Source organism: Trachypithecus francoisi, unplaced genomic scaffold (assembly GCF_009764315.1).
Source record: "Trachypithecus francoisi isolate TF-2019V2 unplaced genomic scaffold, Tfra_2.0 Lachesis_group11, whole genome shotgun sequence".
Taxonomy (NCBI): domain Eukaryota; kingdom Metazoa; phylum Chordata; class Mammalia; order Primates; family Cercopithecidae; genus Trachypithecus; species Trachypithecus francoisi.
The window spans coordinates 33,035,621-33,061,967 of NW_022681456.1; the positions used below are offsets into that span (position 1 = coordinate 33,035,621).

The 26,347-nt window shown below is 40.5% G+C and overlaps 1 protein-coding gene and 1 pseudogene across 3 annotated transcripts in view; one reads left to right on the plus strand and one right to left on the minus strand.

Annotated features, from left to right (window-relative positions):
* On the minus strand, positions 1-23,631 carry ACTR6 (actin related protein 6). Of its 2 annotated transcripts, none has more exons than XM_033220927.1 (11): positions 23,452-23,631; positions 19,522-19,639; positions 18,838-18,906; positions 16,738-16,861; positions 14,281-14,416; positions 14,138-14,194; positions 12,139-12,237; positions 11,965-12,043; positions 5,860-6,031; positions 4,316-4,394; positions 1-653 (listed from the first exon to the last, which is right to left on the minus strand). In XM_033220927.1, exons 1-11 carry the CDS (start codon positions 23,613-23,615, stop codon positions 524-526), a joined length of 1,227 nt encoding a protein of 408 aa, XP_033076818.1. In that variant the 5' UTR covers positions 23,616-23,631; the 3' UTR covers positions 1-523. The 2 variants fall into 2 exon arrangements, with proteins under 2 accessions (XP_033076818.1, XP_033076817.1); XM_033220926.1 differs by having other exon boundaries at positions 4,316-4,454.
* Positions 23,632-23,665: 34 nt separating this feature from the next.
* Positions 23,666-26,347, plus strand: part of LOC117090828 — a 47,501-nt pseudogene continuing 44,819 nt past the window's right edge. Inside the window, exons 1-2 of the transcript XR_004440140.1 lie at positions 23,666-23,684; positions 24,485-24,891. The product of XR_004440140.1 is annotated as a golgin subfamily A member 2-like (transcript). The remainder of the gene's footprint in view (positions 23,685-24,484; positions 24,892-26,347) is intronic.

Consider the following 26,347-nt stretch of genomic DNA (forward strand, 5'->3'; position numbering starts at 1 on the left):
GTAGTGACCAAAAAAACTTTATTAGCTTAGTCTCCACCCTTTTAAATGTACTCTAGGTACAAAATAAACATTATACACATATAAGATCAATCTTTCCAACTTTAGAATGTATAAATAAGAATGACAATTTTTAAATAAAATACTTTAGTCACAGTCACACAAAACTACCTTCTAAGGAAAACTGTCCAGTGAAGCAGTTAAATCTGTGCTTTCACCTATGAAGAATTAAATTTAAAATGCATTCATTCTTTCTTCTTTTAATGAAAAATAACCTACCCTTAGAAACAGCATAAGCATTGTTATGGTAGTCTAGCTCCTAAATGAAAATGTGGACTGAGTTACAGTTTACTGTAATAACCTACATAAAAAGCCTTTGAAAATTAGCAATCAATCAAAGTATTTATAAATTCAAGCCTCTTTCTTAGGATGAAAGGTAACACAGTTCCTTAACCTCTTTTAAAAGGAACTTTGAAATTAAACCTTACGGTCACAACTAGTCAAGACTTTCATTCAAAAATGTTGCTTAAATATCAAATTTCTCTTCACAGACGCTATGTCCATTTTCTTCATAATCTTCTCTTGTTACCACCATATCTTCAAAATCATCGTTCTCTGATATCAATTTTCCACCTTCCCAGGCATAAGTAATAGGGCTGAAAATAAAGGTATAAATGAACCCAGATCATTTTACAGAAAAACTGAAATGCCTAAAACATAAATTACTTATTAGGTTAATGCAAAAGTAATTTGTGGGTTTTTTTTGGCCATTAAGATGTGGCAAGCTCTGCCCAACCCAACAGAAAATCATTTAAGGTACAGAAATAAGCATACATTTCATATGAGTAGAGCAACCCAAAAAGGAAAGGAACCTTGTTCACTGCTACAAAATAGTAAATGTTCCTTTTTCCCTATGTCCTGAATTTATGGACCCTCTAATTCTAAGGAAAAAACAAGAATATAAGCAAAAGATCAAAAGATGCCTAAAAAGAAAAACTGTCATACTGAGTCTAAATTCTGAATATGGCAAAGATATGTCATCTCAGTAATTCTCATAGCAACCCATAAAATAGCTACTTTCTTTCTTTTTGAGATGGAGCCTCACTCCATCTCAACCTCACTGCCCAGGTTGGAGTACAGTGGTGCAATCTCAGCTCACTGCAACCTCCACCTCCCAGGTTCAAGCAATTCTCCTGCTTTAGCCTCCCAAGTAGCTGGGACTATAGGCACATGCCACAACACATGGCTACTTTTTTGTATTTTTAGTAGAGGTGGGGTTTTGCCATGTTGGCCAGGCTGGTCTCAAACTCCTGACCTCAGGTGATCCACACACCTCGGCCTCTCAAAGTGCTGGGATTATAGTCGTGAGCCACCACACCCAGCCTACACCCACTTTATAGATTTGAAAAATGAGGCTCAGAGAAGTTAAGTCTGGAACTGGAATTTAGGCTGGAACTAGGATCTAACTCAGAACTGTTTTCACAGTCTGTGCTTTTGCTGCTACACTTTGTTGCCTCTAATAAACGAAACAGAAAACACAGTGTATGATAAACAATTATGTGGGAAGACACAGACAATAGGTAAAATTAGAGCGAGTAAAACATCTAGTTTGGTTTTGCTATCTACAACCAAGGTTATACTTTGTGTTATGACTCAATTCTATTTCTACTCTTCTTTTTCCCCAGTTTAGAGTTTCAAATCTGAAAAAGGTAAAGAAAAAAGTTAAATCAATGTTTTCTAGTCAAGTGTAGTGGCATATACCTATAGTCCTAGCTACTTATGAGGCTGAGGCAGAAGGACTGCTTGGACCCAGGAGTTCAAGGTTGCAGTGAGCTGTGATTACACAAGTAACAGAGGGAGACTTTGTCTCTATTAAAACAAAGGTTGGTTATGGTGGCTCACACCTGTAATCCCAGCACTTTGGTAGGTCAAGGTGGGAGGACTGCTTGAGCCTAGGAGTTCAAGACCAGCCTGAGCAACACAGCGAGATCCCATCTCTACCAAAAATTTTAAAAATTAGCCAGGCATGGTGGTGCATGCATGCAGTCCCAGCTACATGGAAGGCTGTGGTGAGAGGATCACCTGAGTCCAGAGGTCAAGGGTGCAGTGAGCCGTGATCACACCACCTACACTCCAGCCTGGTGACAGAGTGAGACTCTGTCTCAAAAAAAAAAAAAAAAAAAAAAAGAAACCCCAAGCCAGGCGCAGTAGCTCATACCTGTAATCCCAGCACTTTGAGAGGCCAAGACGGGCGGATCACATGGTCAGGAGTTTGAGACAAGCCTGGCCAACATAGTGAAACCCCATCTCTACTAAAAATACAAAAATTAGCTGAGTATGATGGCGTGTACCTGTACTCCCAGCTATTCGGGAGGCTGAGGCAGAAGAATCACTTGAACCCGGGAAGCGGAGGTTGTGGTGAGACGAGATTGCACCACTGCACTCCAGCCTGGGCAACAGAGTGAGACTCCATCTCAAAAAATTTAAAAAAATGTGAAAAAAACCCCAAAACCCAACTTGGCTGGGCTAAGGCAGAAGATTACTGAGCCCAGGAGTTGGAGGCAAGCTTGTGTGAAACAGTGAGACTGTCTCTACAGAAAAAAAAAAGAAAAGAAGGTTTTCTTTTCTTTCTTTTTTCCTTCTTTTTTTCCTTTTTGTTTTTTTTAGAGACATGGTCACACACCGTCGCCCAGGCTGGAGTGCACTGATGCAATCCTAATTCACTGTAACCTCCAACTCCCGGACTCAAGTGATCTCCCTACCTTGGCCACCCAAACTGGTACAATTACAGGTGTGAGCCACCAAAGCTGGCCAATAAATGTTTTCTTTATTGTATTTATTATATTTGTATTAAGCTTTTATAAAAATGGATTTATATGTAAGTATACATATATATTTATACAAAAGCAGTGGATGCACAATAAAAATTTATTTAATAAAATAATAAGACTTAGTTCTGTGGATCCTTTGGCCTGTAACCCGTGCATACAAGATAAAAAGCCAATATGCTTTATACTCTTAAGAACATATGAACATTAGTGGTGAGAAAAATCATTCCAGTATTTTTAAATTGTTTATTCATTTATCTCATAGCTATAAAAGAAAGGGATACCAATGAGGGCCTTCTATGAACTTCTATTGATTTTGGAAAATTCTACTTTAGCTTTAAAGCAAAACTCTAGAATTAAGAGTCAGGTATGTGGGGTCTTGTTTGCAACTCTGCCACTAACACTAGGGGTGAGTTTTTTAGACATGTATTTCGGTAAGAAGTCCTCACTCAAGGTAAGAAAACTGGGTTTTAATCTGATCATTGCTATTAACTCACTATAAGGCATTTGCCAACTCATGAGCCCTTGTTTCTTTATTTACAAAGTAAGAATGTTGACTAGGATGATATATAAGCCCTTAGAGCTGTAAAATTCTACCTTCGTTTTTTTTGTTTTTTTGCAGTGGGTCGGGGGGAGTTGTTAGTTTGTTTTTGAGACAGAGTCTTGCTCTGTCACCCAGGCTAGCATACAGTGGTACAATCTTAGCTCACCCCAACCTCCACCTCCTGGGCTCAAATGATCCTCCTTCCTCAGCCTCCTGACTAGCTTGGACTACAGGTGCACACCAGCACATCTGGCTAATTTTTTATAGAGATGGGGCTTCACCATGTTGCCCAGGCTGTTCTCAAACTCCTGAGCTCAAGTGATCTGCCTGCCTCAGCATTCCAAAGTGCTGGGATTACAGGTGAGAGCCACTGCGCCTGGCCCTACCTTAGTTTATTTTAACCACTAAAGTGGAAGTGATGATATGCACTTTTTCTCATATAACAGGGTACAGGGTAGACATAAAACAGTTTTGAATTTTAAAAACCTCATTAGAAAAGTCATTTAAAGGGAATTTTTAAAATTCTAAAATAATTTATGAATTGATAAAACTTATCACAATGGTTCAATTATTCAATTTCTATTCCTGACAGAAACTGTCAAGAAATAATACATCTCAGATAAACCATATAGGTAACAGCCTGATTGCTTTGCCTATAAAAATCTTTTACAACCAAGGCTGATTCACTACATGGGAGTAATCACCCCATATACTTAATTGAGCACCCATTGTGTACGAAACATTATGGTTGGCACTTTCAATACTTCCATTGAATTTAGTGAAATGTAAGGTTTATCATTTCAATTTTTGAAAGAAGAGAAGTGACTATTCAGCAGGTGAAATGAACCTGCCACCGTGGGAGAGCCAGGCTTTAAACTCAAGTCGACAGACCGCCTTTTCTACATGCGGACTTCCATGTTTCGTTTCTATATAAAACAACACTTACTTTTCAGGCAGCACAACAGAAACATCATAATCTGTTGGAGTAAGACATCGAACTTCTGAGTAAACCCGATCCCTAAATCCTGGGAAAAGGGAATTTCCTCCTGTCAAGACAATGTTCTTAAAAAAATGCGGCTGCATTTCTTTAAAAGAAAAAGAGAAGGAAAGGAAAAAAGGCATTAGAAAATCTGTTTACTTTTCTGGAAAGATGTGGATGAGGGATCAGATAAGAAGCAATTAGGGATTAGAGTTACTGGTGGGAAATCAAATAAATTTTCAGGTCCATTCTAAGATTTGTAATGAAGTTACAGTTTATACAAATAAAGACATTAAAGAGTGAAATATGACCTCATAGATCTTTAAAAGAAAAACCTAAGATGGGGGAAACTACTGGCTACTTACTGTACATTCATGTAAGCCAAATAAAAATGAGTGACACTGTAGTAAAAAAAAAAAAAAAACTTGATAATTATAATTATTATTCTCTAAAATGGGGGGGAGGGGTCTTGCTGTAGGCTGAGACTGTGAGCTATCATAAGGATGAAAAGGTCTTTCATGACATTTGAACTTACAAGCCCAAATCTCCACATTATCTCACTGAGGCAAACATATATGCTGTGCAATACTTACCTTCATAATCTATGTTTAAAGAAGGGATCTAAGTATGAACACGCATTAAAGTTACATGATAGCAAATGTTAAGTATTAAAAGCCTTCAAAACACCACTGGAAAATCCATCAGGAATTAATAAGTACAGGCTGTCCTACCTAATGTTTCTGTTCAGTAAAACAAGGGCAGAGTTTCCGTATATTGACCTTGAGTCTCACTCTGCCATGACATTAAAGCAGTGTAGTACAAAATGTTGTACACATCATGACTGCAACCTTATATAAAATGGGAAATATGAAAATAGCTGTGAAATAATTATGTACGGATAGATTATTATTATTATTTTTATGAGAGGAAAGCACATGGCCTGTGCTAGATTTTCTCCAATGCCTACTTCTTGTGAACCAGGGAGATATTAAAGTATCCTAAAACTCTAGAACATTATTTACTTAAGGCATGTTTCAGGAGAATCCAGAAATCACTATGAAACACCATATTCCAATCCCTTTAAAATTAATCCTGTATGTTACTCTAAATATAACAGAAAGAATAAGTCAGTCCACCAATAGCTGAAAACCATTAAATTGTTAAGTTATAAATTTTTATTCTGTACAGATCTGGGTTAAATGAAAACTTTTCTAAAATGGCTATGGCAATTTAATACTCATGGAGAGATACATTTCTTCAAGTTTAAATGGACCATAATGATTTCTCCTCTATCAAATTTATAATCACAAAAAAAGATAAAAGAAAAGAAAAAAACTTATACTTAAAGATGAATCAAGAATTATTTAAGTGCATTATGGGATCTAGAAATCTCTGCAAATAAAACAGACTCACGAATTTCCCTGAAATTATTTAGAAAAAACAGCGTTCATAGGGCTTATGATTCTTTTTAAACAATTATAATTCTTTAGTATTTTACTCTATTTATGTACCTTCAGGTAGATTCTGAATTGAATAGACAATAGCTTCTGGAATTCCCATTTCTTGAATGCCTATATCAGAAGGATTAAAGAGTATTTCGGGAACAGCAAATCTCTCATTGGCCAAACGAAGAATTTGTTCCCCAGATTTGTATTTTCCACTCAACACCATCTCTTCCCTTGGCTTAAAAAAAAAGAAGATTAAAGTTTAAGTTACATTAGTAATATGCAATACTAATATATTAACCATGTTCTTGGAAGTTTCAGGATTCTCAAAATTGAGAAAAATGTGGCTGCCTTTACTGTTGCCAAAATCATACAAAACACAACTAAATAATTACTGACGCCAATATGGCTGTTCCTTCAAAGATAATTTGGCAACTTTATTCCACACACTCTAAAATACAAAGAGGGCCAGTATAACAAACAAACTTTAAACAACCATGACTCATATTTTCTTGTTATTTATTTTCTGCTACCCCACCCATTCTGTGAGCTGTAGTGCTGAGGGGGCTAGAAAAAATAATCTCCTCTCACAATATTCTAAATCATTAAAAATAATGGTCCCTCTCAATTTTACAACCATCAGCTTTCCTAGCTAGATTCAGGTAAAGACACTCATTTCATTTGACTTTTTTTTTTTTTTTTTTTTTTTTTTTTTTTTTTTTTGAGGCGGAGTCTCGCTCTGTCGCCCGGACTGGAGTGCAGTGGCCAGATCTCAGCTCACTGCAAGCTCCGCCTCCTGGGTTTCCGCCATTCTCCTGCCTCAGCCTCCCAAGTAGCTGGGACTACAGGCGCCCGCCACCTCGCCCGGCTAGTTTTTGTATTTTCAGTAGAGACGGGGTTTCACCGTATTAGCCAGGATGGTCTCGATCTCCTGACCTCGTGATCCGCCCGTCTCGGCCTCCCAAAGTGCTGGGATTACAGGCTTGAGCCACCGCGCCCGGCCTTCATTTGACTTATTAATGCAGTTGTCCTCCCATGAAAGGATAGGTCCCAGTCCTTTATGTAAGTATAAAAATACTTAAAATATATTAAAACACTAGCAATTTATTAAAAACTAACACATATAAATAATATTATAGATTCCTTAATATGATCAGCCATCTACTCTCTATTCAGATTTCAGCTTCCTGAGAGGTTTTTTCTGCTTCCCAAATAAAAAGATCCTTCACTATTCTCTATCACCCTATATTATCCTTCATAGCTTATATTGTTCACCATCACATATCCATGAACTAGCATAAAAAAGTACCTGGCACACAGTACTCAATAAATTTTTGAATAACAGTATGCAAGACAACAACATATCATTCATTAAACATATTACATACATTATCCCACTGAACTCTCATATAACCCTGTAACACACGCATATTTTCCTTTTAAAGTAATGATGCAATTGGGCTCTGCAAGAGCGTATTACTTGTTCAAAGTCGTTAATATCATAACCCAAAGTACATACAAAATGTTCCTTCCACGATACTACCACTCATAACTTGGATATAAATGGTTAGATTTTGATCATTTGGTAATTTCATGCTCAAAACATTATTCTATAATAAAAAATATCCTGAAAATTACACAATATTCACAAATACTCCAGGAAGAACAAAAAACTATAAATCACTTTTAACCCAAAAAACTATAAATCACTTTTAACCCAAAATACAGTTATATGTAACAAAGAGAAGAATACTATGCCTCACAGAAGTATTCTTCCTTCTCAAGCAGAATGGAAAATATTTTCTATGAATTTACAAATTCATTAAATTCCAGCCATTCACTGACTTGAGTTTAAGGGATATAAGTCATTCTGTCAACATTCAAAATAACCTGAGATAGTTGCAGACTTAGAGAATTTCAGTTGACAAAACATTAGAGGTTATCTAGTTCATAGACCTGATTGACAGAAGAGGATCATGGGACTTATTCTGGATTAAATGACTAACTAGGAGAGAGAGCCAGTCTAGATATCCTTGTTAAATGTTAGCACTAAAGCCATTAACCATTAACATGTAATCTGGAGGCTGGGCACACTGGTTCACACCTATAATCCCAGCACTTTGGAGGCCAAAGTGGGAAGATCACTTGAGCCCAGGAGTTGAGGCTAGCCTGGGCAACACAGATGAGTGTGGTAGCTCGTCTCTACAAGTAACTTTTTAAAAACTTAGGCGTGGTGGCAAACATCTGTGGTTCCAGCTACTTGGGAGGCTAAGGTGGGAGGATCACTTGAGCCTGAGAGGCCAAAGCTGCAGTGAGCCGTGATCGCGCTCCAGCGTGGGCTATAGAACAAGACCCCGTCTCAAAACAAACAAAAAATGTAATCTGGTACTACAAGTAGTTTCTGTTTTATTACAGTATAATTACAAAAAGACTTTTATTTTAGACATAGACAAATGAAATTTTTAAGTGTCACTGGGAGCTGCTACTTTAGGTCATGTGTCAATGTAGGTCATGATTACTACACAGCCCTCATAAAGTTAGTTCCAGTATAATTAAAGAAATGATCAGCGTAAGTTATGCTGGCTCTGCAGAAAGTGCTAATCAACGTTGAGGACGATTTTCTCAATTTAGGTCAGTCAAATTCATTATACATTAGCAAGCTTCCTCTTTCTGATAAGAAAGAAAACTGGAATTTCTATTGGTTGTTATCTGTAACGATATTACAGGCCTATTTTTATTGCTATTGTTACTACCATTAGTGCTAGAAAATCAAGTATGTAACTTCCCCCAACTACTTAAAAATATTCTTGAAACTATCAAAGTTCAAGTGTTAACAAAATCCTAGGAATAAAGGCTCTCAAATGTTTATTTTAATCAAGTATTAAAATCAAAGCAACATACAAAATCCCAATAGGTAAAATATAACTGTTTCTAAATTTTTAAAAAATTAAGATGATTTAACACAGACTCTAATAAGGTATACATTTTAACAAAATTGACAAAAATTAAACCATTCTTTCTATAATAAACATTTGCTGTAACACTGTATCATCTGCCAAAAGCCCGGTTCCAACTGACTGTGTCCACTCATCTGATATTAAAATACACATTAGATATGAGAATCAGCAACAGTGTATCCTGAGTAAATTAAGTGCAGTCCATAACCAGATTCTGTTCACAAGGTCAAAGGCCAATAAGAAACCTTATATGGCTTCTGCCTTTTCTAAAGATGAGTAAACTAATGGTCAACTAGGAGAATAACCACACCTCTACTGGCTTATTGCATAAGGTACTCACTTGAGAAAACACGGCTTATGATTTGGCAAGGAAGAAGTCGGCAGAGTTTAGAAGAAAATATCCAATAAACAAATAGGCTGTCATTTGCAGGGAAGGAGAGTTGTTCTAAAAAGAAAGATTTCCTAGTTGACTATCTAATCATCTGGAAGAGGTTTTAAGTTTTCAAACTTATGAAGTAAGTAATTCTAGGAAGAGGAACTGAGAACATGGATACAGGTTTTGTTTTGTTCTGAAGTGCCCCAAGAGATTCCAATGACCAGTCAGGTTTGAGACTGGAAGTCACTGAGACTTCACTCAGATCCATCTCTGTAGTAATCAGGATTACTTTACCCCTGTTAACCCTACAGAGTACCATAAATTTTCCACAAGGTACCAGCTATAAAATATGACGATGATCAAATGTTCCTAGTAAGAAAGAGGTTTAGTATTTAAATGTTTCGGGCAGTTTTCGTCTTGTAGAGAAGAAAAAAAACACACCTTCTGTATCCTAGCTAGGACTTGGGCTTCCAGTTTCTCTCTACCTGATGTATGCCCAGGCAACCTTTTCCCATCATGTATCTTAATTCCCATTTCTGAAAGCCAGCCTAGGTCCTTTCAAAAGGATCTGTTTCATTTTTTGTTTTTTGTTTCTTCTGTTTTTAAAGAGACAGGGTCTGGCTCTGTTGCCCAGTTCTGGAGTGCAGTGAAATGATCATAGTTCACTGTAAAATCGAATTCATGGGCACAAGCAATCCTCCTACCTCGGCCTCCTGAGTAGCTAGAAATACAGGTGTGCAACACCATGCCCAGCTGATTTTAATTAATTAACTAATTAATTAATTTTTTCCGTAGAGACAGGGTCTCACTTTGTTGCTGAGACTGGTCTCAAACTCCTGGCCTCAAACAATCCTCCCACTTCAGCCTCCCAAAATGCCGGGATTACAGGTAGGTGTGTGCCACCACAACCAGTCACAAGGATCTGTTTCTAAGAACATAAAAGGATGATTTCAGTTTTTATAGGGCCCCAAGTGGTCTCTGAACTCTGATTCATATTTCACCTCAATAATCTGGCCAAAAAAAATTCATTTTTGTTTTCAGGCATACTAAGTATAAAAAACTACATAAAACCCACATATTCACCAACCAGCTTAATGTAACTTTACAGATAAGCTGACACTCCCCTAATTTGGTGTTTTATCATTCACATACATAGTTTTTTATACTTTTACTTCATATTTAAGTATACTTTCATAACATATTATTATGCTCACCAAAAAAAGAGAATATATATTATTCTGCATAGACTAAAAGTATGCATAGCTTTCTAAATGTGCTTTTCTATGAAAATCAGATTTCTGAGATTTATCCATGCTGTTTATATAGGCTCTACTTGATTTCACTACTGCTTATTATTTTATTATATGAACATATTCAAAAATTATTCTCCTTCCATTAGTGGATATTTAGGCAGGACTCAATTTTTCACTATTTTAAAGTACACTGCAATGAATATTATAAATGTCTCCTTGTGCAAATGTGCTTATGTTTCTGACCAAAGATTTTTAACTTCCCAACAGTCCTCATCAAGTTGGTAACCAGAAACGCAAACTTCACATTTACCTAAACACAGAAGTCATTTTATCTGAGCTGATCAAAGATAAACAGAAATTATTCTGAATCCATGATAAACTGCTTCTCAACACTTTGAAACTCCATTGGATTCTGTCCTTTTCTAACCTAATCATACCAGACCAAACAGAAGTAAAATTTGGCCCTGGGTCAGCTATGTCAATAATTTTCACAATAGGAAAATAACCAATTTCTAACTCAATTTAAACTAGTAAACAAAAATGGGTTAGCCATAATATACATAATGATACTGTTTATCTCCAGATTTGCCCTATGTGCTATCTTTTGGCTGATAGTTCTTTTTCTAAATAAATTTACTAAGAAATTTATCAATCAAATTTCACTTTTGCCTGGTGAAATGGCCAGCAGGAAGGTAGTAATCAACAACTCTCTAAGGGCCAGGAGCTGTGGCTCATGCCCGTAATCCCAACACCTAGAATCCAAGGCAGGAGGATCATTTCAGCCCAGGAGTTTGAGGTCAGCCTAGGCAACACTGTAGTACCCCTCTCTACAAAAAATACAATTATGAGCCAGGCGTGGTAGCACATGCCTGCAGTTGCAGCAACTCTGGAGGCTGAAACAGGAGGATCACCTGGGCCTGGGAGGTCAAGGTTATAGTGAGTGCTGTGATCGCACCATTGCACTCTAACCTGGGTCACAGAGTGAGATGCTGTCTCAAAATAAAAAAAAAAACAGACAGACAAAAGAAAAGCAACTCTCTAAGGCCCTGCCAATCCCAGCTGGATGTGAAATTATTATTATTATTATTATTATTTTTTTTTTTTTGAGACAGAGTCTAGCTGTGTCACCTAGGCTGGAGCGCAGTGGTGTGATCTCAGCTCACTGCAACCTCCACCTCGTGGGTTCAAGTGATTCTCCTGCCTCAGCCTCCCAAGCAGCTGGAACTACAGGCACCTGCCACCATACCCAGCTAATTTTTTTTATTTTTTTAGTAGAGATGGGGTTTCACTATGTTGGCCAGGCTGGTCTTGAACTCCTGATCTCGTGATCCACCTGACTCAGCCTCCCAAAGTGCTGGGATTACAGGTGTGAGCCATTGCACCTGGCCTAAATGAAATTCTTTTCAAATCTAACTGAGGTGATCACTTGAAATATCACTGATTTTTTTTTTTAATTTTATAATAAGAGACAGGGGCTTGCTTTGTTGCCCAGGCCAGTCTCTTAACTACCATCTTGGCTTCCCCAAGTGCTGGGATTATAGATATGAGCCGTAGCAACCATCCATTGATGGTTTTTAAAAATTACCTTACAAAAGCCCTTTTTAATTGTACTGAAGTCAGGCAACACATAGTCTATCATTACTGTATTTTCTTCTCCTTTCAACCTGGAAAACAAAATTGAGATTTATGAAATATCCTAATTATGTGTAACATCCCCCAACAATCTACTTTCCAATCCTTAGACTGTCATTATACATACTTTGCAATATCCATGTCTCTATAAAAGTCCTGAGACACATAGCATACATCTTCTTTCACTTGATTAATCACATGTGTTTCATCCATAACATGTAGCTGCCTAACAGAAATAAAAATTGTAAAATTTGACACAGAAACAAATATAATTTACAATTATCTGAAATTTTTTCTGGAATTAAATTTTCAGGCAACTGATTTTTTGAAATTTGAAATTCTTGAATGTGTAAAATAATTTTAACTTTATGGAATACTGTCACTTCCATTAATTTCCACACTATTCCTCTGAGGGTAGATATTAGTCAGTTTATAGGTAAGGAAACGGAAAACAAAGATATTAAGTGGGGTTTATCTAACTGAAAAGCAAACATCCCCCCACAAACCATTCTGAATAGAATCTCGCTACAATGCTTTAACTCTATGCACTTTCTTTTCTGATTATATTAAGTATTGTTGAGTCAGCACACAGTACCAAGCACATACAAGGTGTTTAATAATAAATATGTGACTGAGGGTGAAGCTTAAACATTGGCTTACTATAGAAATAAAGATGTTTAACAATAAACAAAAACTTTTCCACCTCCCAAAGTGCTGGGATTACAGATGTGAGCCACTGTACCTCGCCATAATTATTTTTAATGAAAAAACTGCTAAATGTATGGCATGACTGGGTGTGGCCATCCCAGTATTCATTCTCCCACCAGTATCTTTAAAACATGTATGTATATACTTTAAGTTGACATGTAATAATTGTACATATTTCTCAGGTACACAGTGATGGTTTGCTGGGAACTGTGGCTACACCTGTAATCCCAGCACTTTGGAAGGCTGAGGCAGGAGGACAGCTTAAACCCACGAGTTTCAGACCAGCCTGGGCAACACAGTGAGAACGTGTTTACAAAAATTAGCCAGGTGTGGTAGCACATGCCTGTGGTCCCAGCTACTTGGGAGGCTGAGGCAGGATAATTTCTTGAGCCTAGGAGTTGAGGATGCAGTGAACCATGAGCACACCACTGCACTCCAGCCTGGGTGACAAAGTAAGACCCTGTCTCAAAATCAAAAAGAAACCCACACAGTGCATCAGATCAGGATAACTAGAATATCCACCATCTTAACCACTTACCCATTTTTTTGTATTGGTAACACTCAACATCCTCCTTCTAGTTATCTGAGACTGTAACATTCTTGCCAAGCTCAGGGGCGCTAAGTGCAGGTCAGTAATCCCAGCTACTAAGGGAGGCTGAGATGGGAGATCTCCTGAGCCCAGGAGTTTGAGACCAGCCTGGGCAACACTGTGAGAACTTGCCTCAAATAACAATAATAGTAATAAAAGTGTAAAAAGAAAACAAACAAAAAGCAACTAACATTCTTCAAATAATAAACATATAGCAATGGAAAGCCAATCAGTGGTTGCCAGGAGTCAGTGACACAGTGGGGGAGCAAATATAAAGGAGTAGGGCACTTAGGGGAGCAAAGGGATACTGATGGTATGATACCATCCAAAGTTAATGTAACAAGAAATTGAGATTTAAGAAATCTACTTATGTGTTAAACACAATAAAATTAAAAATAGCAGCATAAGTTAATGTACAACATTTATGATTTTTTTTCTTTCTTTTTTTTTTTTTTTTTTTGGAGAGAGAGAGTCTCACTCTGTCACCCAGGCTGGAGTGAAGTGGTGCGATTTTGGCTCACTGCAACCTCCACCTCCTGGTTCAAGTGATTCTCATGCCCCAGCCTCCCAAGTAGCTGGGATTACGGGTGCACACCACCACACCTGGCTAATTTTTGTATTTTTAGTAGAGGTGGGGTTTTGCCATGTTGCCAAGGCTGGTCTTAAACCCCTGGCCTCAAGTGATGCACCCGCCTTGGCCTCCCAATGTGCTGGGATTACAGGCGTGAGTCACCACACCTGGCCTTAAAAGTTAGGAATAATCTTAAATTACTTTAAAAAGTTCCTTCCCAGAGCCCCATCCTCCCAAAGAATCAAAGCTAAGCATCACCTGTAAGATATGATCTCCTTTAGATGATTGGTTAAGAGTTTTCCTCCCACATTTATCCTGAAAGAGGAGAACTCAAATTTAATTATTGCACATATCATTCTGTTTAATCTTTAGAAACAACATGAAAATTAAATGCAACTCACCGAATAATTGCTTCCTTTTTCTTTTTACTTCTACAATAAGGAACTATATGTGTAAAGGAATATCCACTATCAACAATGATACAGCATAATTCGGAAGGATTATCTCGGAAATACCTATGTGCACTGAGAGCCCCAGCTATTTAAAAAAAGATAAAGAAAAAAGTGAACAAAAATATAACACTACTTTAAAGCAATTAAAAAGGAAGAACACAAAGACAAGCAGCAAAACAAAAATGTTCCCTTTAATTACAAGAAAAATGTTAATTTATAATACTATTCAGAACTGTCAAAAGATCTTTATAGTGTTTATACTTTAAAACACCACACTTACATGGTAAACATAATAAAAATTTGGTATCCATTTTTAAAGGTAAATATTCACTTCGTAGTTTAAAATAATTACTACAACAGCAGCTCATTTTTACTGATCATTTATTACATGCCAGACTCTATTCTAAAATCTGTATAACGAGTGTGTGTGTTAATATTCAAAACAATTCCATTTTACAGATGAGGAACCTGAAGCTCAGAGAAGTTAAGTAATGTGTTCAAAGTCACACAGTTAGGAAGTACCAGAGCCAGGATTCAAACCTAGGCTGTGTGTCTGTACAGCAGGGTTCTCAACCTCAGAACTATTGACATTGGGGGTTGGATAACTCCTTGTTGTACAGGGCTTTCCTATGTGTTGTAGGATGTTTAACAGCATCTTGGCCTCTACCCATGAGATGCCAGTAGCACCTTCCCAGTGGTAACGATTATGGTTCACTGCAACCTCCACCTCCTGGGCTCAAGTGATCCTCTTGCCTCAGCCTCTCCAGTAGCTGGGACTATACACATGCACCACCACGCCTGGTTAATTTTTTAATTTTTCTTTTGTAGAGATGGAGTCTCACTATGTTGACCAGGCTGATTTCAAACTCCTAGCCTAAAGTGGTCCTGCTACCTTGGCCTCCCAAAGTTCTGGGATTATAGGCATGAGCCACTGAACCTGGTTGAGATTGTGCCCTTAACCACTGCACATACTGCTGCTTATATGGACTTAAATTCTGAAAATTAAATATTTAAATACTTTCATTGTACCCAACCATGTCACGTAATCCAAGCCTATAATAAACTTGCTTCTAGATGATATTTACAGATTGTTCTTCCTCACACTGGCAGCCTGAGCTACTAACATTATTTCAAACAATAAGAATCGGGCCTGGAGCCATGGCTTACGCCTATAATCCCAGCACTCTGGGAGGCTGAGGCAGGAAGATCTCTTGAGTCCAGGAGTTCAAGATCAGCCTGGGCAACAAAATGAGAACCTATCTCCACAAAAAATAAATAAATCAGCCAGATGTGGCAGCACACACCAGTGGTGCCAGCTACTTAGGAAGCTAAGGCAGGAGGATACCTTGAGCCCAGGAGGTGGAGGCTGCAGTGAGCCATGTTTGTGCCAACACGCTCTAGCCTGGGCAACAGAGCCAGACCCTGACTTAACAAAAACAAACAAACAATAATAATTGCAAACACATAAATGACAGAAAAGATAACTACCTCAAAATCTTTCAGAAATGAGAAATATGTGGCTAGTAACTTCTTTAGAAAGAAATATTAGTAAAAAGATAAAATGAAAGATGTCTGAGTATATAATCTCTGAGGGTTCATTTAGTTTTAAAATTCCAAGACTTGCCAGGCGCAGTGCCTCATGCCTGTAATCCCAGCACTTTGGGAGGGCAAGGCAGGTGGATCTCTTGAGATCAGGAGTTCAAGACCAGCCTGATCAACATGGTGAAACTCCATCTCTACTAAAAATACAAAATTAGCCAGGCATGGTGGCGCACGCCTGTAATCCCAGCTACTTGGGAGGCTGAGTCAGGAGAATCACTTGAACCCAGGAGGCAGAGGGTGCAGTGAGCAGAGACTGCTCCACTGCACACCAGCCTGGGCAACAAGACCAAAACCCCATCTCAAAAAAATAAAAATAAAATCCAAGTCTTATTTCCTTCAAATCTAAAAAATGCCACATAGTATTCTGGAACTTTAAGAGTTTATTTACTCAGTTCATATCCATATTCACATTTCACATAACTCAATTTCTTTTTTTTTTGAGACAGGATCTCACTCTGTCACCCAGGCTGGCACGATCACAGCTCACTGCGGCTTCAACCTCCCGGGCTCAAATGATCCTCCTGCCTCAGCTTCCTAAGTAGCTAGGACTACAGGTGTGTGTCACTACGCCCAACTAATTTTTCTATTTTTTTGTAGAGACAGGGTTTCACCATGTTGCCCAGGCTGATCTCAAACTCCTAAACTCAAGTGATCTACCCACCTCAGCCTCCCCAAATGATGGGATTACAGGTGTTAGCCACTGTGCCAGCCAAGAATGCCACTTAATATTTTGGGACTTTATGAATATTACCCTATTCATATCCATAGTCATATAACTCAATTTCAGTGAAAACTTGAACTCACCATTTACTCTTAATACTGCTTGGAACTGGTATTCTTCAAATAGAATTTCATTCATTGATTCTTGAATTGAAGTGAAGTTAAAGTACGGTTCAGTGATAATAATATTAGTATCTAAAAAATCAACCTATAGGAGAAAATATTCCAAAATGTTTTATAATTTGTAGTGATAATTAACAGTTGTTTTACATATACAAATTTATTTAATCCTCATAATAATCATGATAAGTCTTATTACTATCCCCATTTAATAGATGAGCAAACTGAGGCACAGAAAAGTTAAATAAGTGACCAAGGTTCATAGAGCTATTTAATGACATAGTTAAGATTTGAATCCAGGGAGTCTACTTATAGAATCCATGTACTTAACTATTATGCAGTTTTACTTCTCTTAGAGGTAGCACTAATAAAATGTTACCAGCCTGGCACAGTGGCTCATACCTGTAATCCCAGCACTTTGGGAGACTGATGTGGGAGGATTGCTTGAGGCTAGGAATTTGAGACCAGCCTGGGCAACATAGCAAGACCCCATCTCTACTTAAAAAAAAATAATAATAATAAATAAAAATTAGCGAGGCATGGCAGTACATGCCTGTAGACCCGGCTACTTAGAAGGATGAGGTAGGAGAATTGCTTCAGCCTGGGAAATTGAGGCTGCAGTGAGCCATGATTGTGCAACAGAGCAAGACTCTGCCTCTAAAAAATGAAAGAAAATAAAATGTTACCATAAAATTGTTTAAAGACAATTATGGAAACATTAATGAATGATACAACAAATATTGGGGCTGTTATGTTTCTAAATAAAACGAAAACAAGGTCAGGCACAATGGCTCAGCTTGTAATCCCAGCACTTTGGGAGGCCGAGGCAGGCAGATCACCTGAGGTAAGGAGTTCCAGACCAGCCTGGCCAACATGGTGAAACTCCATCTCTACTAAAAATACAAAAAAAAAAAAAAAAAAAAAAGAGCCGGGTGTGGTGGCACGTGCCTGTAGTTCCAGCCACTCAGGAGGCCAAGGCAGGAGAATCACTTGAAGCCGGGAGGCGGAGGTTGTAGTGAGCCAAGATTGTGCCACTGCACCACTCTAGTCTGGGTGACAGAGCAAGACTCTACCTCAAAAAAAAAAAAAAAAAAAAAAAGGACAGGACAAGACAAAGACAAAACAAGAGAAAATGGGGCTGGGTGCGGTGGCTCACGCCTGGGCAGATTGCTAGAGCCCAGCAGTTTGAGATCAGCCTGGGCATCTCTATTAAAAAGAAAAGAAAATCATATTAAAAAATACTTGCAGATGTTTTATTTATGTATTTTATTTATTTATTGAGACATAGTCTCACCCAGGCTGGAATGCAGTAGTGCAATCTCAGCTCACTGCAACCTCCACCTTCTGGGTTCAAGCAATTCTCCTGCCTCAGCCTCCCAAGTAGCTGGGACTACAGGTGTGTGCCACCATGCCTGGCTAATTTTTGTATTTTTAGTAGAGACGGGGTTTCACCATGTTGGCCAGGCTGGTCTCAAACTCCCAACCTCAAGTGATCCACCCGCCTCATCCTCCCAAAGTACTGGGATTACAGGCGTCAGCCACCACGCTTGGCCTATAGATGTTTGAAATAAAAAAATAATAATAATAAAACAAAAAACACGAAAAGGGCAAGATGCTTAAGATATTCAAGTTTACGTAATTCTTTCACACAAGTTTACGTAATTTTACGTAATTCTTAACATTCTTAAGAAGTATTAAAACTTGAACATTCTCTCTGTATACCTATAATCACATTACAGACATTAAAACAACAAAATCTTCTTGTAATATTCACGTATTTAGATACGTAAGCAAAGACGTTTTATTGTGAAAATTAAGATGATACAGTGAATTGATCTAATAATAGAAATCTGAAGTAAAATTTTGAGTTTCATACAGACTATCTTTACTCAACCTCTACTTCAACATGGAAATTTTATGCACTTGCACTTATTATTAATTTTAAAAGTGACTTTATATACTGAGAATATATTCATAAGTTTATAAATCTTAAAATGTAAGTTATAATTTTTCATTACAATTAAACATGGAAATAGAATTTGAATACATACTCTAATTTGTTACCTGATACATTTCTTTTCCAAAAAGGTAATCCCAAACTTGTCTTTGAACATCCCAATTCACCAAGTAGCCCTAAAAATATTTTTGTAAATTTAAGTATCAAGACTATTTGAATAATTTTTAAAAATCAGATTATAAATATTTGAATAATATTTAAAAATCAGACTCTAAATCACTGATTTCTATCTCTGGTTACCATTTCCAGTGTAATGCTGTTTGAATTTTTTTAATTAAAATTTTTTTATTATACTTTAAGTTTTGGGATACATGTGCAGAACGTGCAGGTTTGCTACATAGGTATACTGCTGTATGAATTTCAAACCGATTATGTTAGTATGTTTTTCTCCTTCAAAAAGTTAAAAAAACAAAAAGCTCACAAATAAGCAATAACTAAAATGTCAGAGGTTCAAAAGACACACCAATATATATATACAGTTGCCTCCCTATACTTATTTTCTTACATTAATGTGTGCATACCACTTAAGAGTTAATGTAAGTAAAAATCAGTACTCACAATAAGTAACTAAATCATGGTCATTTATTTTTACCCAAACAATTAAATTTTAATTTGGGTTTAATTAGGTTGTAGTTAAAATTTAAGTTACACGCAGCCTTCTACATACAATTAAAATTATCTTTAAATTTAGGTCTACAATGCTAGAAATGAAACATAATTAATTGGATTACCTTTTGAAAAGGAAGGATGTAAAACAGTCCAGAAGGGTCTTTGATTTCATCTATCTGGTTGGCAGTAAAAGTTTTAAGACGTGCTGTTTTTGACCGGAACTGACAATTAGGAATAACCCTAGAAACAAGGAAACAAATAATTATCCCCTAAATATTTAGCTCCTAAAAACATTTTTATTTAACCACTACTCTTGATGCCAAAAGATTAGTGTATCCTAAGATTGATATATCCAGTGTTTCTCATTCTGTCTTAAAATAATACAAGAGGCTGGGAGCGGGGGCTCATGCCTATAATCCCAGCACTTTGGGAGCAAGATGATCACTTGAGACCAGGAGTTAAGACCAGCCTAGACAACACAGCCAGAACCTGTCTCTACAAAAAATAAAAAATAAGGCCGGGTGTGGTCGTTCATGTCTGTAATCCCAGCACTTTGGGAGGCAAAGGCGGGCAGATCACTTGAGGTCAGGAGTTCGGGACCAGCCTGGCCAAGAGGGTGAAACTCCATCTCTACTAAAAAAAAATACAAAAATTAGCCAGGCATGCTGGCACATGCCTATAGTAACAGCCACTAGGGAGGCTGAGGCATGAGAATCGCTTGAACCTGGGAGGCGGAGGTTGCAGTGGTCCGAGATCGCACCCCTGCACTCCAGCTTTGGTGACGGGGCAAGACTCAGTCTCAAAAATAATAAAATAAAATAAAAAAAGAAAAATACAAATCAGGCAGGCATGGTGATGAGCATCTATATTCCTACCTTCTAGAGGAAGGCTGAGGCAGGAGGACTGCTTGAACGCAGGAGTTTGCAGCTGAAATGAACTGTGATCCCACTACTGCATTCCAGCCTGGGTGGACAGAGCAAGGCCCCATCTCTATTTCACAATAATAATAACATTAAAATGTTATTATTATTTTTTTTTTAAAGTTCAGTATGTAACAAGTTCTATATGGATCCTTTCTCTAATAACCCTCAAGAAATCCTTACAAGTCAGTATTGCTTCTGCCACTGCAGAGATGAGAGGCAATATTTTGGTAAAGGTCTTAGTCTTTCTGGCTTTAACACAGAAAGTCTTAACACCATTTGGATTAAAGATTCACAAGTTAGACCAGGCGTGGTGGCTCATGCCTGTAATCCCAGCTACTCGGAAGGCCGAGGCAGGAGAATGGCATGAACCCGGGAGGCAGAGCTTGCAGTGAGCCAAGATCACACCACTGCACTCCAGCCAGAGTGAGACTCCGTCTCAAAAAAAATAAAAAATAAAAAAGATTCACAAGTTAAAAATTATGGCCATAAAAATTAAGTTTCCGGCTGGGCACGGTGGCTCACGAATATAATCCCAGCACTTTGGAAGGCTGAGGCAGGCAGATCATGAGATCAGAAGTTCAAGACCAGCCTGGCCAACATGGTGAAACCCCATCTCTACTAAAAAATGTAAAAATTAGCTGGGCATAGTGGTGTGTGCCTGTAATCCCAGTTACTGAGGAGGCTGAGGCAGGAGAACTGCTTGAACCCAGGAGGCGGAGATTGCAGTGAGCAGAGATCACGCCACTGCACGCCAGCCTGGGCAACAGAGCAAGACTGTATCAAAAAAAAAAAAAGAAAGAAAAAATTAAGTTTCCATGAAGCCAAAGACCTTCAATCAGCAAGATGCTATAGGGCAGGGGTCCCCAACTGCAGGGTTTGTGGTCCAGTACCTGTCTGTGGTCTTTTGGGAACCAAGCCTTCATAGCAAGAGGTAAGCACCAGGGTGGGGAAGAGGGGTGGGGCCATGAGCATTAACATCTAAATTTCATCTCCTGTCAGATCATCCATAGCATTAGATTCTCATAGGAGGACGAACCCTATTTTCAACTGTGCATGCAAGGGATCTAGTTTGCACACTTCTTTTTTGTGAGAACCTAATACCTGAGAACAGTTTCATTTCAAAACCATCACCCAAACCCATACCCACAACCACATGTTAAAATTGTCTTCCATGAAACCAGTCCCTGGTGCCAAAAAGACTGGAGACTGCTGCTGCTACAGGGTACAGAAGCAGCAACTTTTTTTTTTTTTTTTTTTTGAGACTAGTCTCCCTCTGTCGCCCCAGGCTGGAGTGTAGTGGCGCGATCTCAGCTCACTGCAAGCTTCGCCTTCCGGGCTCAGGTCATTCTCCTGCCTCAGCCTCCCAAGTAGCTGGGACTACAGGCGCCTGCCACCACACCCAGCTAATTTTTGTATTTTAGTAGAGACAGGGTTTCATCGTGTTAGCCAGGACGGTCTCGATCTCCTGACCTCGTGATCCACCCGCCTCGGCCTCTTGCTGTTTGCCATGAGCTTACAATCTGGTTTGGAAGACAAACTAGAGCCATTATCAATTATACACATACAACACGACACTGGGATAATACTGTAAAAAATGTTTTATACCTGCTTATTTTACTTATAATACTGTCGACACTTTCTCTACATGTTTAAATATTCTTTGAAGACATAATTTTAAGAAGCTGAATTTGTTATCAATCTCACGGTTGTATTTTGATGTATTTAGCCAATATGCTATTCCTGATTATTTAGCTTACTTCCCATTTTTTGGCTGCCTGTATATGATGTCTATGAATAATACAAAGCACTTCTAATTAATTCTCTAAGTAATAATAGAATTACTGTGTCGTGGACGGGCGTGGTGGCTCACACCTGTAATCCCAGCACTTTAGGAAGCTGACGCAAGCAGATTACGAGGTCAGGAATTCAGACCAGCCTGGCCAATATGGTGAAACCCCCGTCTCTACTAAAAATACAAAACTTAGCTGGGCATGGTGGCGCACGCCTGTAGTCCCAACTGCTTGGGAGGCTGAGGCATGAGAATGGCTTGAACCTGGGAGGCAGAGGTTGCAGCAAGCCAAGATGGTGCCACTGCACTCCAGCCTGGACCACAGAGCGAGACTCCCTCTCCAAAAAAAAAAAAAGAATTGCTGTGTCGGCTGGGTGTGGTGGCTCACACCCATAATACCAGCACTTTGGGAGGCCAACGCAGGTAGATTGCTTGAGCCCAGGGACTCGAGACCAGCCTGGCCAACATGGTGAAACCCGGTCTCTACTAAAAATACAAAAAATTCGCTGGGCGCACGCCTATAATCCCAGCTACTCCGGAAGCTGAGGCGGGAGGATCACTTGAATTCAGGCTGCAGTGAGCTGAGATCGCACCACTGCACTCCAGCCTCGGCGACAATGATATTGCCAAAATGTTTTCCAGAAAGGCTGTAACAATTTACATTCCTACTCAGTCTGATTTCCCTCTTTTTCAAAAGAAATGAAAAAGGAAAGGAGGAAGGAAGAAAAGAATTTTTTTTAAATGCTCTGTTAATTTGATAAAGGAAAGGCGTGACTTTAAGTTTACTTATTTATTCAAACACATATTTTATGACTATACATGTTATGAATGCCATTGTATTAACAGTACTTCTGTTTAACTGACCTTACCAACTAGGTCGGCCAGTAGGCCAAAGTCTTCAAAGCCTCTAGATCCTAAGACTGTGATATTTAGACTTTTAGGGGGTCATAGAACCCTTTGAGAATCTAATGAAACCTATAATCTTGTACCCAGGAAAATCCACATACACCCAAACACGCTGCCCATAGTTTCCAAAGGCTGATGAACTTTACGGACCCTTCTGTTAGGAACGCATCTCTACAAGTCTATTTTCCTTGGCTATTTCCTCTTAAGAAATAAGAGACATCCCACTTCCGGGGCCTCGCAGCCCAAAACTAAAACCAAAATCAATTTCAATTCAAAGCATCACAACCACCCACCCAGCTCCAACCAGGGAATCCCTCTAGCTAAGTCAGGGCCGCGCGGGGGCGTTTGCAGTTCATTGATGTCCGGAGATGAAACGTAGCACATGAAACCACTAGGCGTATATATTTTGCCCCTCGGAGAAAGAAAGCACTTACGACACATTTTCATGGCTGTAACCGATTTTGGCGTTGTAAGCTCCGTTATCCAGCACTAAGGTCGTCATTTCACCACCAACCACACCGCAGCCACCGTTGTTTTCCCTTTCCGACCCCTCTGCTCGAGCTTTTTCCGGTACTCTATGGTTTGTTGGGCGGAGCATTAGGACGCGCCTCTGGTCACCCTAGCAACGGTGGACACCGGAAGTCGAAGATGCTAAGCAGCACAGACTGTTAGGGAGTGTCCGCTGTGCTTCCAAACTTAACCTGTTTACGTGGTGGCGAGATTTGACTGCTAAGTGCTTTCTCGCTCATTTCGTATTTGTTTTTAACTGCGCAGATTGATTTGCGCAAGTTTTTTCTAATCCTGTAGAGAACCGGCTGCGTGATGTGTGTGTGTGCATGTGTGTATATGTGTGTGTCTTCCGATAGCATTCTTCAGACGGTGACATTCTTTGAAGAAAAAAGTGCAAAACCATACGCAGCAAGGTCTATCGACTGCCTTGCTCTTGGACTCAAATTCATACTGTCCTCTTCCCCATCCCACTTGCTCTTCAGGAGGAAGCTGAGTCTTTCTCGTCCAAAAATGGCTTTTGGACCGGACGCGGTGGCTCGCGCCTGTAATCCCAGCACTTTAGGAGACTGAGGCAAGCAGATCACTTGAGGTCAGAAGCTCGAGACCAGCCTGACCAACACGGCGAAACCCCGTCTCTATTAAAAATACAAAAAGTAGCCGGGCGAGGTGGCGGGTGCCTGTAATCCCAAGTACTCGGGAGGCTGAGGCAGGAGAATTGCTTGAACCCGGGAGGCGGAGGTTGCAGTGAGCCGAGATGGCTCCACTGCATTCCAGCCTGGGCGACAGAGCGAGACTCCTGCAGGGCGGGGACTTGGCAGGTGCGGGAGGCAGGACCTGGCCTCCGGGGCGCCGCGGGGGCAACGGCCAGCGGGCGGGGGCAACGGCCAGCGGGCGAGGACAACTGCCAGCGGGCTTGGAGGGGCCGGGAGGCGACTGCAAGTCCCAGGCCACTTTGAGCGCCTGCGGGAGGAGCGGGGCGGCGGGGAGGGGGCGCCTCGGGGGCAGGGAGGGCAGCAGTGGCAGCGCGAAGGCGCGGGGGCCCGGGCACCTACGGTTGGCGCGCAGGCAGCCATACCGGGGCCGGAGCCCGGCCAGAGGAGGGCAGCGACGGCAAGGGGGAGGCCGAAGAGCCCGGGGCGGGTCCCGCGCGGGAACCAGCGCGACTGCGCGGCTACCGCAGCCGCCAGTTCGTGCTGGACGCGCACCGCTGCTGCCTCTGCTACTTCGAGAACCCCCACGACCCGCTGCCCCTCTGCCACCTGGACATAGCGGAAGCCTGCTTCAGCTACCAGGGCGCGAACGAGGCGGTGGAGCAGCCTGCGCACTTCCAGGTGCACAGCGCGGGAGTCGCCAAGGTGCTTGAGGTAGGACTGCGCGCCCTGCAACCGCCTGGGCGCTTCTGTCGGCGCCACCTGCCTCGCCTGCGGGCCTGCCCCATCCACCCTCCTTTCTCCAAGGCCTCCTCGCACCCTGCCCACGTCGGCCTGCCTTTCCCCACTTCTCCACATCCCGTCCTTGTTCTTATCTCCTCCCCTCCACCTGGGTTTAGGCCAGTGTGGCTGGGGTTCCCCAGCCCCGTCTCCTTCTTCAGACACTTTGACGCATTATCTCCCTCTGCGCCTTCCCTCTGGCCCCTCTCTAGTGTCCTCTCACCCCCAGCATCCCGTGGATGTCCAGTGCAGCCCTCCCAAGCATTCATAACCGTAGGTTTCTGCCCCGCGGCCTCCTTTAGAACTCTGCTAGGACCTTGATACATCAGTTAACCGCTCTGCGCTTCAGCCTCCTCTAAAATGGGGTAGCAGTAGTATCTATATCACGGGGTGTTGAGGTTAAACTAATTATACTCTAAACTGCTCAGTAAATATTAGTACATTTATTTTATTTTTATTTATTTGTTCTTTTTGCGATAGGATCTCGCTCTGTTGCCCAGACTGGAGTGCAGTGGTGTGATCTCAGCTAACTGCAGCCTCGATGCCTGAGCTCAAGTGATCCTGCCACCTCAGCCTCCCAAGTAGCTGGAACCACAGGTGCGGGCCCATGCCTGGCTAATTAAAAAAAAAAAAATTTGTGTGTGTGGAGATGGGGGATCTCGCTATGTTACTCAGGCTAGTTTCGAACTCCTGAACTGAAACCATCCTCCCCACCCGGCTTCCCGGGATTCCAGACGTGAGCCACAGTGCATTTAGCACTATAGACAAAAAGAGTCAGAAATGACAGGGCCCTTAAAGATATTCCACTACATTTCCTCCCAGAGTGTGCAGGGCTGCTCCAGCTAAGGTCACACAGCCAGTAAGTGGCAGAGCCTGTTTTCTTGCTCCTTGTTTTGTCCAGAAGAGGTGGGAGGAGGTCACTTCAGCCAGTGAGGCCTTGCTCCTTTGAGGTTCTTTTAATCCTCCAGCGAAGAGACATATTGGGAAAAATAATGTAGAAGCGAGAGAGTAGAGTCAGGAGTCCTGGTGCTGAGAGGCCTCCCCTTTCCTTGGGAGTCCTTAGTGGGCTAGACTCTGTCACCTCCTAGGGGTCCACCTGCTTCGAGCACCTGGAGGGATCTGGGCCCAGGTCTGGAGCCCAGTATCCTTTCTCCAGACTGTGCTCCCTGCCTGGTTCCGGTGAACCTCTACCTTCACTCTCACTCCTCTTCTGCATGGCAGGCTTGGCTTTCTCTAGGGCAGCAGGTTTGGGCTGGGATGTATGAAAGCACTCTCAAAGCTGGCCACACGGAGAGCAGGGTAGGCAGGCTCTTGGCCTTGTGAGCACAGGACTGTTCCTCCAACCCCCAGAGCTGCTAACAGCTGGAACTGCCCCCAGAGATGTTCTTAG

What these genes read in the sequence shown, in the direction of transcription:
- ACTR6 (XM_033220926.1), bottom strand. Translation starts at nt 23,615, where the DNA reads ATGCTCCGCCCAACAAACCATAGAGTACCGGAAAAAGCTCGAGCAGAG. An exon ending in TTGGAAAAGAAATGTATCAG is followed by an intron (nt 16,862 to 18,837) that starts GTAACAAATTAG and finishes TTTCTCCTATAG; the next exon opens with GTTGATTTTTTAGATACTAA. An exon ending in TTAAAAAGGGCTTTTGTAAG is followed by an intron (nt 6,032 to 11,964) that starts GTAATTTTTAAA and finishes TTTTTTTTTAAG; the next exon opens with CCAAGGGAAGAGATGGTGTT.